This window comes from Castor canadensis, chromosome 7, assembly GCF_047511655.1.
Source record: "Castor canadensis chromosome 7, mCasCan1.hap1v2, whole genome shotgun sequence".
NCBI classification, from domain to species: Eukaryota; Metazoa; Chordata; class Mammalia; order Rodentia; family Castoridae; genus Castor; species Castor canadensis.
In genome coordinates this window covers 37,363,824-37,379,951 of record NC_133392.1, presented here as the reverse complement: position 1 = coordinate 37,379,951, position 16,128 = coordinate 37,363,824, and the positions used below count along the sequence as shown (strand labels likewise).

Here is a 16,128-nt window from a genome sequence, read left to right as displayed (position 1 = left end):
CAAAAAATAGATTTGCCATATGATCAGCAATACCACTCCCAGGGATCTACCAGAAGGAGTATAAGTCAGGTTGCAATAAAGGCATCTGCACACCCATGTTTATTGCAGCACTATTCACAATAGCTAAGCTATGGAAACAGCCAAGATGCCCACTACTGATGAATGGGTTAAGAAAATGTGGTATTTATACACAATGGAATTTTATTCAGCCACAAAGAAGAATGGAATTTTGTTGTTTGTAGGTAAACGAATGGAACTGGAGAATATAACCTTAAGTGAAGTTATCTAGGTTCAGAAAACCAAAGACCACATGTTTTCTCTCACATGTGGAATATAGACCCAATACAAATAAAGCAATATTATGAAACACAGGTCATGCTAAGGGGAGGTCACATGTGAGAGGGGGAGGGTAAAAGAAGGAAGTTAAGAAGGTGAATATGGTTGATGTACTTCCTATAAAAGATGAATATAGAATTTTTAAACCTGTTGAAATCACCATAAGAAGGGGACTAAGATAGAAAGGAGAAAAATAGAGGGGAAGAACCAACTAGGGTTATAATACATATATACACAGAAATGTCACAATGAAACACCCTATATAGCTATCTTAAACAAATAAAAATATAATTTTTTTTTCAAAAGCAGAGAAGAGGAAGACAAAACAGGTCCTGTCTTGGGTGGTGGTACCCATGGGAAAGGGAGGATGTAAGGAAAGGGTGTAGGAGGTGAATATAGTGGAAATATTGTGCACTCATGTATGAAAATGGAAAAATGAGACCTGTTGAAACTATTCCAGAAATGTGTGGAGGGGAGATAAAGGAGAATGATGGAGGGGGTGAATTAAACTATAATATATTGTAAGAGTTTTTGTACCCCCAACAATGATAAATAAAAATGGATTCTTAAAAATTTACATAGGGTAAAATTAACTTTTTTCTTTTTTAAGCACACAGTTCTGTGCATTTTGACAAATTCTTTACCACAGTCAGAATATAGAAGAGTTCCATTACTACAAAAAATTTACCTATGCTACTTTATACAAAAATCTAATCCTATCCCTAATTCTTAACAACTACTGATCTCTGAAATATTAGTGTAATTTCCAGGATTCCATATAAATGGAAGCATATAGTATTTAACCTTTTAAACTGGTCACTTTCACTTATATGGTATGTTTAAGATTCATCCACTTACTAGAAATTTGTTCTTTTTTATTTTTCAGGAATCTTACATTGTATGGATGGCACACAGTTTGTGTATATATCCGCTTACTAAAGGGCATTTGAATTACTTCTATCTTTTGGTGATTATGAATAATGCTGCTATAAATATTTGTGTATGAGGTTTGTATTAAGATTGTATTTATTTGGTAATAAGATGTGGAATTACTGAGTCATGTAGTACACATATATACAAAAATATATAAAATCATAGGTGGACATGATGGATAGATAGAGAGATAAATTCCACCATCATCTATTGATATAATAAATATAGGAACCTATTATGTGCCAGAAATTGCTGCATGAGCAAAAGGTAATGATGAAGGCCACCTCTTGGAATTATCACACAAAAGCACTAACCACTCTGGTGTATTCCAGCAATGACAAACCTCAACAGGGTGTTTACCTATCCCCCTAGGTTAATGACAGCTGGTGGTTGTCTTTGTGAATGCTTTCCCTAAGGACGAAAAGTAAAAGCTCCCCTCCACCAAAGACAAAAAAGATTAGGGACATCATTAATGTACCATTTCAGCGAAGACAGAGAACGTTCCTTCCGCGAAGCTATTGAACTTCTTCTCAACAGCACTTAAGCCCAGCCAGATGTTCACCCGCAATTCCACAGGCACCTTAGGCCCATTGTTTTTTTCCTGTGGATACTGTGGGATGAACAATAAATAATGCATTAAATTACACTGGGGGCTGCGTAGACTGTGACATTAAGTTAGAACCAAAAGCATTGCTTTCACCAGTCCAATTTTATGTTTGCTTTAGTTAACACTTTTCCAAATGAGCCTGGATCTCAAAGTGTGATCCATGGATTCCTGCCTGGCCCTGCGGCCTTTGCAGGAGGTCTACAGAGTCTAAACGATTTTGCTAATAGCACCAGCATGGCATTTATCTTCTTCACTGCAAGGGTGGGGAAAGCTCCTGGCACTGCAGCAGGAATGAAGGCAGTGACACCAAACCGTACTCAGCAGTAACAATGGCAACCATCATAGTAACTACACTCTCAAGTACAGAAACCTACTCGCCAGTTTTACTAAAGAATTCTCTGGAGTTCTTTTAACAAAACTAAAAATTTTAAATATTTTAATTCAACCTAAAAATTCATTGAAAAATTACTAATCTTATTAAATCCTGACCCTGTGAACATGTCTTTTTACTATTTAGTGTGACAAAATGGGAAGCCACACAAGGCATATAGAATGGATGTCTTGAGGAAAAGCTCTTGCATGGTTGTTGGAGCTGTGAATTGGCTCAGGCTTTGCTTTGCATCCAACATTAGATCAGAAGTGGAGAATCCATGCAAGAAAGCAAAACATTTATAATGCTATGTTAATGTGAATGTCAAAAAGACTTCTAGGCAGGTGTCTGTGATTGAATGCTAGCTGACCTCAGATCACTTCCTGAGGATTTTGGCCCTAAAAGAAAGGGCCAAAGCAGGCTAGAATTGAGCAAAATCACCCTTGCAATACAATGGTCAGCAAATTATACAGCAACCATCTCCAGATTCTGAGTTTTGTACTTAAGTATTTCACATTCCACAGTGAGGATATGGTACCTTCAGAAGGATGGTTTGGGTTTTCCCACAGTATTTCCCAGATGCATTTCCACCGCTGGTGGAGTACAAAACCTGATGTGCAGGAATTCGGGCATAGGCCAGTCTTTTCTCTCCTCGGATCATCCAGATGATAATGTCAGGCATACTGTTCTGTGGCTGGGTGTGTGGGTGGAAAAGAAAAAAATATAAGATTAGTCTAAATGCAGAGGGATGCAAGATGCTATAGGCTGGACACTCGAGGCTCCTCTTAGCAAAGAAATGTGATTAGGGGTCTGTCCCGAAGTTCCGAGACTCACATCTTCTGTGACTAGTCTGTGAGCGGGCTGAGGGCCAGGCTATGGGTGGCCAAGGAGAACAGAGAGAAGCAGAGGGAGAGGCTATGAGGACTGCTGGCAAAGCCCTACCTACTGTGCTCTGAGGGGCACCTTAGGAAACATTCCCTCTCATCTTGAGCATTGTTTGAAGAAAGCCATCCGTGAAGCCAAAGAGCTACAGGTTCCATGTATTTTATAGACTACAGAGCATTTCTGACTCACAATGCAAGATTTTCCAAACCTGAAATATTCATTTAATTTTTAAAAACTTTTTTCCTGGTTATAAAGCAGTTATAAATTCACCATAGAGAAGTTTGAAAGTACCAAAGCATACAACTTAGAAAATAAAATTACCTATAATCATGCGTGTATTTTCAAATGTATTTCTACCCACAAATATGTTCTACTTGCAATGGTTTGCATGTGTCTCCCAAGGTTCACATGTTGGAAACTCTATCCCCAGTGCAACAGTGTTGGGAGGTAGGGCCAAATAAGAGGTGAGCAGGTCATGAAGGCTCATGCATAGATTCATTTCATTATTGTGGGAGTTATGATGAGAGTGGGTTTGCCATGAGAGTGGGTTTTTATGACAGTGAGTTCAGAAACCTCTCTGTGCTTGGTCTGTCTCACCCTCTCTGAACATTCTGCCTTCTTCCATGGGATGATGCAGCAAGAAATCCCTCAACAGATGCAGGCCCCTCAACCTTGGATTTTCTAGCTTCCAGAAGTATTAGAAACACATGCTATTTCTTTATAAGTTAGCGAGCCTGTGGTATTCTGTTATAACAACACAAAAGGAACTAAGACACTGCCTTTTTGACTCCCAAAGGACAGGAGGGGAAGGTCTTTTTACCCTGTTCTTCGGTTCATGGAGGTGAGTGGCAGTGAACATTTTTCCAGCACTCCCTGTGTGGCTTACACTGTGCTGAACCATCTCTCCCCTGTCTTCACACAACACTGAAGTAAGTACCGTGTTTATCTCCACTTTACAAATGGATTAACTGAGACATAATTGAATAGGTTGAATAACTTGTCCGAGGTTATACATGCAGAGCTGGGATTTAAACCCAGGTCTTTCCAAACAGAGCTGACATTTGAAACCTCTGTACTGCACAGATCTGCTGCTTCATCACTCAAAATATTCTTTGACAGTACTGTGAAAATGAGTATTTATCCACTTAGCAGACCTTTCCAAGACCCAAATCAAAATTCTTCTCCTGCCTTCATTGCAAAGACTTGCACTCCCATCACCCAGTAGCATCTAAGCCAAGTAACTCTTTGGTTTCTACCATGAGTCACATCTGTTCACTATCTGAGACAATGCACTTAGACACTTCATCTACCCCATCATCAGGGCCATGCCACAGAGTAGAATTCTTCTTCCATTGTCAGATGACATTAGTGTAGCTTAAAGGTCCTACCTCTTCAGTCAGTTGCATTAGTTTATCAAGCCAGTCCTCTATTTCTAACAAGGTGGACTTCACATCTGTGGCTTCAGACCTCATCCTCACAGCTGCTTCATGTATCTGAGAGAGAAATCTGGACCGCAACTTTTGGATCTGAGTATCAAGAATCGTGACATTAGATTTTCCTTCTGTGAGAGGCAAGGTGTATCTAGAAAAAAAAGAAAAGAAACAATTAAAGAACAACACCCTAGATTTTGAAAATGTCAAATCAATTTACATATGTGGGCATAATACATAATGTATGTTTGAATCTTGCAAACTACATCAATCTCCCAACTGATTCTACAAGAATTGTCTGGTCGAAGCTTTACTTGAGTCTACCAGGAAATGTCAGAGCAAAAAAGGGGACTGAAATTCCAAAGCAATTCCTCAGGTTTGATTTAAGACACACAGAGTTACTGGAAGAAGATAGAAATAGAGTAGCTGGGTGATATTGGTCTTCCCTTCCTTTGCTTCCTAAAATCTTTGTATGGATCCACAAAATGATAAGGGAGGAGGAGAAGTCAGAGATCATTTGATTTCAGGACCAAGAACCTTGAAGCAGTTTGTAGGTGGGCCTCAGGTAGCCTGTGAAACCCTGGGACTTACAGAGAAAAGCATATGCATCTACATCACATGTGGAGTGGCATAATGATGAAGAATATGGGCTTTGGAGCAGACCACTCAGGTATAAATTGTGTCTCTGCAATTTATTAGTTCTATGATCTTGACTCATTACCCAATCTCTTGTTCTCCCATCTTTGAATGTGGGAAAATGATATCTACTTTTTTTTAGAGTCACTGTGATAAGTAAGTGAACATTCAGAACAGTGCCTACTTCATAGTAAAGTCTAAAAAATCACAACCATCTTCATGACTGTCATTATCTCATCAGAGTTTCAGTGGGGCCCATGAGCTCCAAAAAGAGTAAGAACCACTTGTGCAGGTCAAGTATCCATTCAAAATGAGACCTGGGAAGTCTAATAATGGGACCCCAAAGAATTACAGACAGTGGCTGAGCTAGGACCCAAATTAACCTCCTGGCACCAGCCCTCCCTCTCACTGTGACAGCTAGCCATACCACAGTGTGAGGCTGTCATCAATTCCAGGAAGTTCTATTTACATTGGCCCCACCTAGAATTTCCACGCATTTGAGTTTCACCCAGCTCCTTAAACGAAGGAAGTGCTAGCATGATTTCCCTTAAACACTGAATTTCCTGTTACAGAAGTTAAAAAGATTCCAATTTGATTCTTCAACAACAGCTCATCTTAAGAGATTTAGTTGTGTTTTGCTCAGTGGACCTTAAAATTCAGAGGCATTTTTTACATGAAAGTTATTACTGAATGCTTCTTTTTGGTTTCATTAATAATTATGGCAATGCTTGTGAATGCCTAAGACTAGGATGATTCTGTAAGGAAAAGATACATCTGAAAGCTGGAGGCTCAAAAGTCACACTTGAGAACTTTGATAAGTAGATGTTAACGGTAAAGCATGGAGTAGGAGAAAAACTGAGTGGGCAAACCCAACTCTGGGCTTCATTTTACCAACTGGGGCCTCTGCTACCTCATATGTGAGATAAGGAAACAAGGACATGGGCCCTGAGCTCTAAAACTCTCTGGATGTGAAAAGAACCCCAGCAGTACTTATTTCAACTGCTCTTCAATGACCTGGCTATACCACTAGAAGGCACAAGAAGACAGGGTGACTTAGAACCTTAACCTAGAGGGGAAAAAAGTTCAATTTCTCTGCGTATAGAAAGTTCTTGATATGCTTTTCTTTCAGAACTTCTCTGCCCACTGCCTTATTAGTCAATTATTTAAAATGGGTTTGGAGTGAATCACTTCCCCCTTTGATTTTCAAGTTCCTTCCCCAAGCTGCTTCTCCAAGTCACAGCTATGAATGGTCCTCTAACTCTAGTCACAGGACTTGACCATGTTCATCAGGCACTTAGTAAAAAAGCAGGTAAGAGGACTGCTTTTAAAAATATATATTTTTGAACATTAATTAGGAACACACTGAGTGGTGGAATTGATATTCCAAACTAGGCTCCATTCCCTGTGGAAGCCAGGCATCAGCTTTCTTCAGGGCAGTGGGCATCCCTTGGACTGCTGGGAAGGGAAAAGCAAGATCTGCTTCCTCCTCCCCTCATCCCTTGCCCCAGGCTGCCCTGAAATGCACTTCCTCGGGTGGTGCCTGGGCCTCTTGAGGCTACTTTAGAATTGGCACCAATTCAGAGTAGAACTTTTCCTGGTGGTGATTCAGAGACACCTCCCAGTGAGGGCCTTTTAAGAAGTTTGAATAGTTCAAACTAATTTTTCAGACAAATGCTTGAGGCAATTCTAGAAGCTCTTACAGCCTCAGAATTTCAGGAAGGAAGGAATGGTGAGATAGGAATAAGGTCACTATACCTTGTATCTTCTATAACTTCATCTATCAGCTTCAACCACAATTCCGCCAGCTGGTTTGCAGGAATTTTACCCTGAATCCCTGATTTTAGAGCCTCAATGTTTGTTTGCTGAAGAATTTGGAAAGAGAGGAAATAATTGATAATTGTGCATTATGCCATAATACCAAACAAAGGTTTTACTTTTATTTTCAAGAGAAAAATATGAAAAAGACTTAATTTATAGAAAAGCCAGAGAGTTTTTTGGTAACTTAATACTTACCAAGTTTATAAAATGCAATCAATAGTAATATGTCTAAATAATAGGATAACCTCATTTTGTAGTTTGACTTTTGAAGCCACGTAAGTTTTTGTGTATTCAAAAAATAAATAAAATGAAACTGCCAGGATAGAGAGGGAATTCTAAAAAGGAATATAAACAAACAAAATGGATTTAACTATATTTCAGGTGAATAACCCAATTATGCAGAACGAACCTAGGTAAACTTTTGGACACAATATTTTGACTATAGATTCTCAAACAGCAAAGACAAAAACAGATTGAACTCTAATTGGCAGGCTTTTTTTTTTTTGCATAGCAGTTGATGTATGGATTTTAAGTCTGAACAATGAGTAAATATATTGAGGATAACAGAGGTCAGATTTCTCACTGTAGAGTAAGTCTTTGGTATTGGACTGGAATTACAGGTATCGTTATGGATTCATGGCCTTTAGTGTATTGGTAGATACAGAAATCTCTCTCTCTCTCTCTCCCTCTCTCTCTCTGTGTGTGTGTGTGTGTGTGAGTGTGTGTATAAACTTTCTCTCTGTGTGTGTGTGTGTATAAGCTTATCTGCTGACACAGTCTGGAAGCAATGACATATTGGTAGAATGAACACTCTAATATCCAGATCTTGCTTTTTAAATCCATTTCCCACTAAAGGAACTAGAGCTTCTTGGAGAAATGGTCATTCCAGGAACTGGAGCTGCAAAAGTACAGATAAACCCAGAATATACTGTTGTGCCAATGTCGAGCATCTGCCAGTGCAGAGGCGGAAGGAAGGCCACCGTGAGGATCCAAGATCCTACTCGTGGGATGCCAGCATCCTGTCCAGGGTAGCAAGGCATTAGGACAGCATGGTCAATGGAGAGAGCTGATAAGAACCAAAATGAAAAAAGCTGAAAAATATCCACAGCATAATTAGAATGGTTTGACTAATTCTCCATCAATTCCCTTGGAAGGGGGCCTGGAAATTAATATTACATGTATATTGTATATCAATTTCAATTTTATTAAATAAACGAGCATACTTAATTTAATTGTACAATTATCCTTCTGTGTTTTATTTATTTTTGTTTTTGAGACAGGTTCTTGCTATGAAGCCCAGGCTGGCCTCAAATTCACAATTTTCCTACCTCAACCTCCTGAGTTCTGGGATTACAGGTATGCACCACCACACCAGGCCCATATTCTCTTCATAACATAAAACAATATTCTATATTTTGCCATAGCATCTTAGATCAGCTATAACCCCATATGTCTTAGTCCAGCCAAGAGAGAGTTTAGATCTTAGGAGAAAATTAACATTGATATAATTAAAAATTTAAATTTTATTTTGTATGAACACAGATTAACTGTATACATTGATGGGGTTCAGTGTGGAGTTCCATACATGTATATGGCATGCATTGATCATATTCAGTCATCCTTTTGCCACCCTTCCCCTGCACCCAACATTAATGTAATTTTGAAATCAAAACACTGATATTCATACCTGAATATCCATACCTGATAGGAGTAACATAATATATTTGACTTTCTCCCAACAATACAGTTGACCAATCACAGATATCATATCCAGGCAGTTGCACCAGAGGAAACCACCCCCACCTCCAAACAAGGGAAATTCTATCAGTTATAAGGTGCTGGTTCTTCTAAGACACCTCTTCCCACAGTGGAGATTTTTACTGCAGTGACAGCCAAGCCCTAAGAGTTCTGTATTGCTATTGGAATGAGCTACTCATCACATACAAACTGTGGCAGAACTACGAGCCTCCTCTCCTCCATGCCCTGTCTTTTGCACCTTCCCTTCTTCCACAGTAGGAAAACCTTTATCTGGGCATTTGCTTGCCCACACCTGTGACTGAATTCCCCAACTTCCTTGCGCTTAAATGTGGTTGCATGACTGGATCCTGGCCAATGGGAAGTGAGTAGAAATCAAGTGTGACACTTAGGGGTCTTTTCTAGTAAGAAGCCTGTGTCATATTCTCCCCTCTTTTTCCTTGCCTTAGGCTGGAGGGTGGAGGTTGTGATGAGTGACCTCTACCGGGCTGACAGAGGTCACTCCTTAGTAATGACAAGGCAACAAGGGGGAAAGACCTTGGGTCCCCAGCACCACTGAACCTCCGTACTAGCTTTGGACCATCTGCCTCAACTGTTTCTACAAAAATTTCTTTTGCCTTTTTGACCACTATATTTTGAGATCTTGGGTTATAGCAACCAAGTTATAATCCAACGATGTACCTGCATCCTAATTGATACATAATTTACTCTCATAAAAAGAAAATGTAGAAAAGATAAACTTACCAGTCGTTCCGCCATGACTAAGAGAGTGTTCATGGCATCCAGGCGATGACTAATATCCTCCCAGTAAGAAGTTAGGGTAACAACAGGCTTTGTGTGGGCCCAAGGTAAATAATAATAGAAGTTCCCTGGTATGGAACATTGGGAGTCAGTGAACACTGGACACCTTAAGCAGACAACATATTTATTATAAAGGTGCTGACTGGGCTACTGTCTAACTCATATGCTTGGGGAATGGCCTTGGGTAGTCTGGTTTTTTGTTCGTTTGTTTTGTAGTGCGAGGATCAAACCCAAAGCCTTATTCGTGCTAGGAAAAATGCTCTACCACTTAGCTACACTCCCAGTCCTACATGGTTCTTTAATTTTATTTAGTTAAACAGCAGAGGAATAGATAGTTCTTTTTCATTCACTTGTTTTGAAACTCTCTCTAAAATACCTTGGTAAACTGAGCACCACAATCCCAGAATCTTTTAGAGATTCAGAAAGAGGCACTTGAACATCACTGATGATCAACTAACATGGTGGTGGAAAATATAGAGGGCACTGGAGAGTAGGTTGAATATTGAATATGTGAATATTTCTGGTTGGAAGTAGAGCAAAAAACATTTTTCCTATTCTTTGTAAGCCTCAACTGTTTGCATGGGGTTTTGGATTACTTACTATAATTAAGAATAAATAGCTGATGTTTTCTAGGTCATTTTTATGTTTTAAAACGGCTTACATAAATGTTAGGTAAAAATTATGGCAATACTGTTGGAATCTTTGACCAGAATTCTTCTACCCTTCTCTGGGCACTCAAACCCTTTGTTGATACTTTTGTTAGGGTGTTCTTATTCTTTTCCTTCTATCATTATTTACAGTCTTTCCTTGGTATCCATGGGAGATTGGTTGCAGATACCAAAATCCACAGATGCTCACATCCCCTATACAAAGTGGCATAGTGTCTGCATGGAATCTATGCACATTCTTCTGTATACTTTAAGTCATCTCTAGATTATTCATCACAGTAAATACAATATAAATGATATGTAAATAATTGGTGTACTGTATTATTTAGGGAATAATAATGAGAAAAATGCCTGTACATATTTGGTCCAGATGCCTTTTCCCCCCAAATATTTCAATCACAGTTGATTGAATCCAGTGATGCTGAATCTGGATATAGAGGGATGACTGCATTTTATACACTATAACAGGAGCTCATTAAAAGCAGAGACCATTTCTCACCCATCATTGTTCAAATATAGCTACTTAATACTCATAGCAGCTCTGGAGAAGATGAAGAAAGTGAGGATTAGAATTAGGTGACATGGTTAAGATCTCAGTGCTGGTGAGTAAGCCTGAGTCAGAGTTCCATCTACTTCAACTACTTGATCTAAGAAAGACTGCGTGCTTGGTAGGGAAGGACAGGAGCTGCTTTAGGGAGTTCAGTATTTAGCAATTGCCTTCTTGGGACTTTACAAGACACAGCTGGTGTTACACCTGGGCATGGGGTCAGAAGCATTGTGATTCAGCTCCTGGCAAGGGGACTTGCAACCTCTTGGGTTTAGCTAGTCTTGAAGGTGTCTAAACTCCAACTACACTTTTTTCCTCATTGAACCTTTTCCTTTCCACTAATGGTATGCTGGGGATGATGACTGCCTTGTCCTGGGGTACACCCACCGTAAGTACTCACAAAAGAGAATGATTAGTATTAAATCTTACCGTCAAACACAGCACGGCTGTATTGAGTTGTTGACGCCAAAGGCTTACAGGTTGTGTCAAACTTGTTGCCATAGTTCCCAATACTGACTTCAAACTGAATGGCCTCACCAACATCTTGCAACATGGTGGCTGAATGGAACACAGCAGACAGGCTGTACTTGCGCCTTCTCTGGTACTTCTATAAAGTGTGAGTAGAGTAGACATAAGGTTCAGTAAAATTCCTTTTGCTCTTATTTACATGTGGATTTCTAGTGATATAATTTCAGCCTAATTAGTGTGGAATTAAATACCAGCAGAGAATGTTGTTGGACTCAGCTTTCCCCTTGCACTCACACAAATACTAGGATGTTCATTGTTTCACTGATTGAAATAGAAGAGAAGAATGAAAACAAGACATGTCTCTAGGTTACAGTTAAATGCTGTTATAGTCATAAAATAGAATGAAAGTAGATCATATGTGCAAACATAGAAAATGGTGATATACTTTATTTTACCTTATTATTATTTATTTTGCTGAGGACTGAATCCAGGGCATCATACAAGCTAGGAAGCACTCTGCCACTAAGCTATATCCCCAGACCCTAAAAGGGTATATTTTAAGTGAACCAATTAAATAAATGTATATTATATTATTATATCACATTCCATTATTTATGTATTTTTGTAGTACTGCGAATTGAACTCAGGGGCTGGTGCTTACAATAGCTCTACCACTTGAGTCATGACCCCATCCATTTGTTTTTAATTTGATTTTCAGATAGGGTCTCATGCTTTTACCCCACAGTTTCAGACTTTAATCTTCCTACCTCTGCCTCCCAAGTAGCTGGGATTCAGGTCTGTACCACCATGCCTGGCAAATATATTTTTAATATTGGCATATACATGAAGAAGGTCTGAAAGAATATAACTCAAATTGCTAACAGTAATGGTAGTGGAGAAGGTAGAGAGATTATGGCAAAGTTTACTTTCTAGCTTATACAGTTTAATTTTTGAATTGCTTAAGTATTAGTTTTCTAATAAGAAGTAACAATAAAGATTTTTAATGTCATATTGAAAAATAAATGAAATTAGGTAAACTTCCTTCCTTCCCTCCTTCTCCTCTCTCTTTCTTCCTCCCTCTCTCCTTCTCTCCCTTCCCTCCTTCTCCTTCTCTTTCTCCCTTCTTCTGTCCTCCCCTCTCTCCCTCCTTCCCTCCCTTCCTTCCCTTCAATTGCTGGTTTGCTAACTGATTACCCATTCCTTTATCATGCATTGATACTATGGCCTTTATTCAGTAACATGAATAAAGGGTGGATCTTCTGAGTTGTATGAGGCAAGAATGTGGTCATATATTTACAGAAGTACTCAGATAACTAGTTCAGAAACATTTTTAAAAAACTGTGGTGAAATACACATGATAAAACTTCCCATTTTAGGTGTACAGTCTTATGGTGTTAACTACATTCATATTGTCATGTTACCATCACCAACCATCCGTCCACATGTCATCTTGCAAAACTGACACTCAGTGATTATTAACTAATAACTCTCATTTCCCCCTCCCTCCATCCCCTGGCAACCATCATTCATCTTCAGTCTCTCTGAGTTTGATTGCTCTAAGTACTTCACATAGTGGAATCAAGCAGTATTTGTCTTTTTGTGTCTGGCTTAATTCAAATAGCATAAGATCTTCAGTATCATCTATATTGTAGCATGTGCCGGAGTTCTTTCCTGTTTAGCAAATAATATTTCATTGTATGAATATACCTCATTTTGTTTATCCCTTCTTCCATTGATGGGCATTTGGGCTGCTTCCACCGTTTGGCTATTGTGACTACTGCTCTGAACACAGGTGTACAAATGTCTACTAGGCTTATCCTCAGAAGTGGAATTTCTGGATCATATATTAACTCTAGTTTTCGTTCTTAAGCACTGTTTTTTAAGAACTTCTGACAGTGACGGTAGCTTGTAGTCTTTTAGAGGTGGAAAGAGGAGGGAACACCCTGCTGGGCATGTCATCATTACAAAGTTGCCATTTTGATTAAAGGAATGTTTTATGTGGTATAATAGAACTTTTCAAGAAGGTTTCGTCAGAAGGCCCTCTGAGCATCAATCTTTTGGAGAAGTCTTTCTAAAACATTGGTTTGCAGGCTTAACTGCACCCTGAATCACCTGGGGCGCTTTAGCTTGGGCATTTGAGTTTAAAAGCTTCCCTATCTCAGTACACTGTCACTTTTGTCGGGAGCTTGGGAACTTACGCTGCTTGTCAGAAGCTCTGTTTAGCTACTCACTGTGAAGCCCCACTGAACTCCTCATGGCTCAGGAATAGTGTGGAAATTCAGGGTTTGAGTTTGAATTATATAAGAATTAAAAAGTGGAAAGCTATTTGTTTTATATACATATATAAATATTTATGTATATATATACATATTTCTATATACATATGTATATAAATACATACTTATATATGTATATATATACATAAATATTTATATATGTATATAATTTCTTCTTCATAAACCACTTAGGATGATAGAAGAGAAAGGAAGGAGCTAAAAACAGGAAACATGATGGTGGGGGGCCTGAGTCAGAGCCCAGAAGAAAATGATCCATATTTAAGCCAGAGCCATTTGTTAAGCCAGCGTCTGCAGGGACAAAGAGTTCATGGAGAGGCTGGGGAGGGGTGGAGATGCTGCCTCTGGCTGGGTCTGCTTTGCTCTGCATACCTCCACACATCAGGATTCCACTGTAACCCCCTAGATATTCTCAGGTAACTTGCACAGTCATTCACAGAAACCCTGATAGGACCCTCTCCCTGGAGAGTCTGAGCTCTGAAAAGAAATTTCAGCTTCTGGAGATCACCACAACTCCCGAGTGGTACACGCTGTCAGCAAGCTGCACAAGCTGGAGCACCTCTTAGACCACTTTGCAAGTCTGAGCTCCATGAGGAATACCACTACCCTTACTCACCTGTCCCAGAGCCCACGGCCCTAATGCAGCTGAGCGTTCTCTGGGTCCCCAGCCCTTTCCCACCTGCCCTGGCCCTCAGGGAATAAGGAGGTGAAGAGAGAAAGGAACGACAGGCACCCTTAGAGAAGTCCAGAGCCTCAGTTTTTGTTTCTGGGCCCATCCTTAGTAACTAACTTTGGGATGTAACTGCCTTCAACTGGGTAAAGCATATAAATTACAGTCTATTGAACATGGACATGACATTTTTCTTTGATGGTGCAGGCCTTGGGGCTCTCCTGATCATTAGTGACTAGTGCACATTGTAGATGGGGTGCCATAAGGTGCAGATTTAGAAGTACATTTGGGAAAGGAAATGATTTCTGCAAGTAGGAGAACTGACAGAGGTTAACAGTTTTTGAAGGTGGCTGTGGGCACACAGGCGCAGGACATTAAAGGCCAGTAACAAGGGAGACATGTGCCAAGGAAAACTGCCCAGTGCGCCACCTTTGGTCTGTTTACTAAAGGTGGCTGACAGCTGCTGGAGGTGGTGGTAGAACCCACATGATCCCTTCATGTGGGCCGGACCAATGAGAGAGCACAAGGAGGTTTCAGTTGAGCAGGAGCAAGAGGGTAAGTTCATAGAATGCTCCCAGAATATGTTAGGCCACACCCAAGGAGACAGGGAAGGAGGAACAGAGAGGACAGAGTTCAAGAACAAATCATAGATCAGGGAGACAAAAAAAAAACAAACAAACCCTCAAAAACAATCTTTTTTGACCTTCTCTTATCTGCCTGATTCCTTCTGTGGAGGCCTCTGGCTGGACCAAGCTGCCACCCCTACATTGCAAGATCCCTTGGCCAGGTCTATCCTGAGCAGGACCCGCTCTGCTCCAGGAGATGGGGAACTCTTGGCTCCATGGGAGCCAAGTAGCTTTTTTGTTGCAGACTCTTCAGCTTTACCCAAAAGTTTTGTTGCTTGCATACGACTCAAGACATGGGGGTTTGTAAGATGGACAAAGACCACAGTCATGGTCTGGGTTCTTTGCAATTACGTTCTTAAGCTTCCTAGCAGGTGGCCCAGATGTACCCATCTCACCCCACTCTGGGCTCCAGTTGCTTCAGGAGTGGACATATCCTCAGAATGCCAACTCCTCTTCCGCCTTTTAATGCTGTTATGTTTTTTTATTTTTGTTTCATTTGATTTTTATTAAATTTATGCCACAGGCCAGGCCTATTGACACACGCCTATAATTCCAGCACTTGAGAGCCCGAAGTAGGAAGATCTCAAATATGAGGCCAATCTGGGCTACACAGAGAACTTGTTTTAAAAAACCAAATAAATAAGTAAACAGATAAGTGAATGAATAAACTTTGGACACAAGCTATCTTGCTATCTGTGTTTAATTATTTGGAACAAAGAAAACAAATTCTGTTTTTTATGTACCATTTAATAAAAAGCTGTTAATGCTGCCCAACTGATGAGTGATTAAGAGAATGTGGTATTTATAGACAATGGAATTTTATTCAGCCATAAAGAGGAAGGAAATTTTTGTCATTGGTAAATTGATGGAACTGGAGAACATCATCTTAAGTGAGGTTAGCCAGATTCCGGAAGCCAAATGCCACATGTTTTCTCCCATATGTGGAATATAGGCCCAATATAAATACAAGAAATATTATATGCACAAAGATATATACATAGAACATGTATCTAAAAGTGGGACTGGTAGAGGAGATCAAGGGAAGAAGAAAAGAAGGAAAGAAAGATGGTGAATAAATAATGAAATACATCACATCTGTGAAGGACAGAGCAAGGAAACCATTAGAGAACACAGGAGAGGGATAGGGGTGAGGAAGAGCAGAGAGGGATATTACATCGAGTTAAGCACAATGCATGTATAGGCAAAAATCCCACTGAACAATGAACAGACACTTAAACAATGAAGGACAAGAATGAAAAACAGGTCACACTAGGGAGGGCACGA

General features: G+C 39.8%; 1 protein-coding gene across 3 annotated transcripts in view; it reads right to left on the bottom strand.

Annotated features, from left to right (window-relative positions):
• Positions 1-16,128, bottom strand: part of Myof (myoferlin) — a 138,898-nt gene that overhangs the window by 50,339 nt on the left and 72,431 nt on the right. For all 3 annotated transcript variants that reach the window (XM_020159709.2, XM_020159710.2, XM_074078753.1), the window contains 6 exons: positions 11,216-11,393; positions 9,515-9,639; positions 6,953-7,059; positions 4,520-4,712; positions 2,785-2,940; positions 1,748-1,879 (listed from right to left, as the gene is read on the bottom strand). In XM_020159709.2, coding sequence (XP_020015298.1) covers positions 1,748-1,879; positions 2,785-2,940; positions 4,520-4,712; positions 6,953-7,059; positions 9,515-9,639; positions 11,216-11,393 — 891 coding nt within the window. The remainder of the gene's footprint in view (positions 1-1,747; positions 1,880-2,784; positions 2,941-4,519; positions 4,713-6,952; positions 7,060-9,514; positions 9,640-11,215; positions 11,394-16,128) is intronic.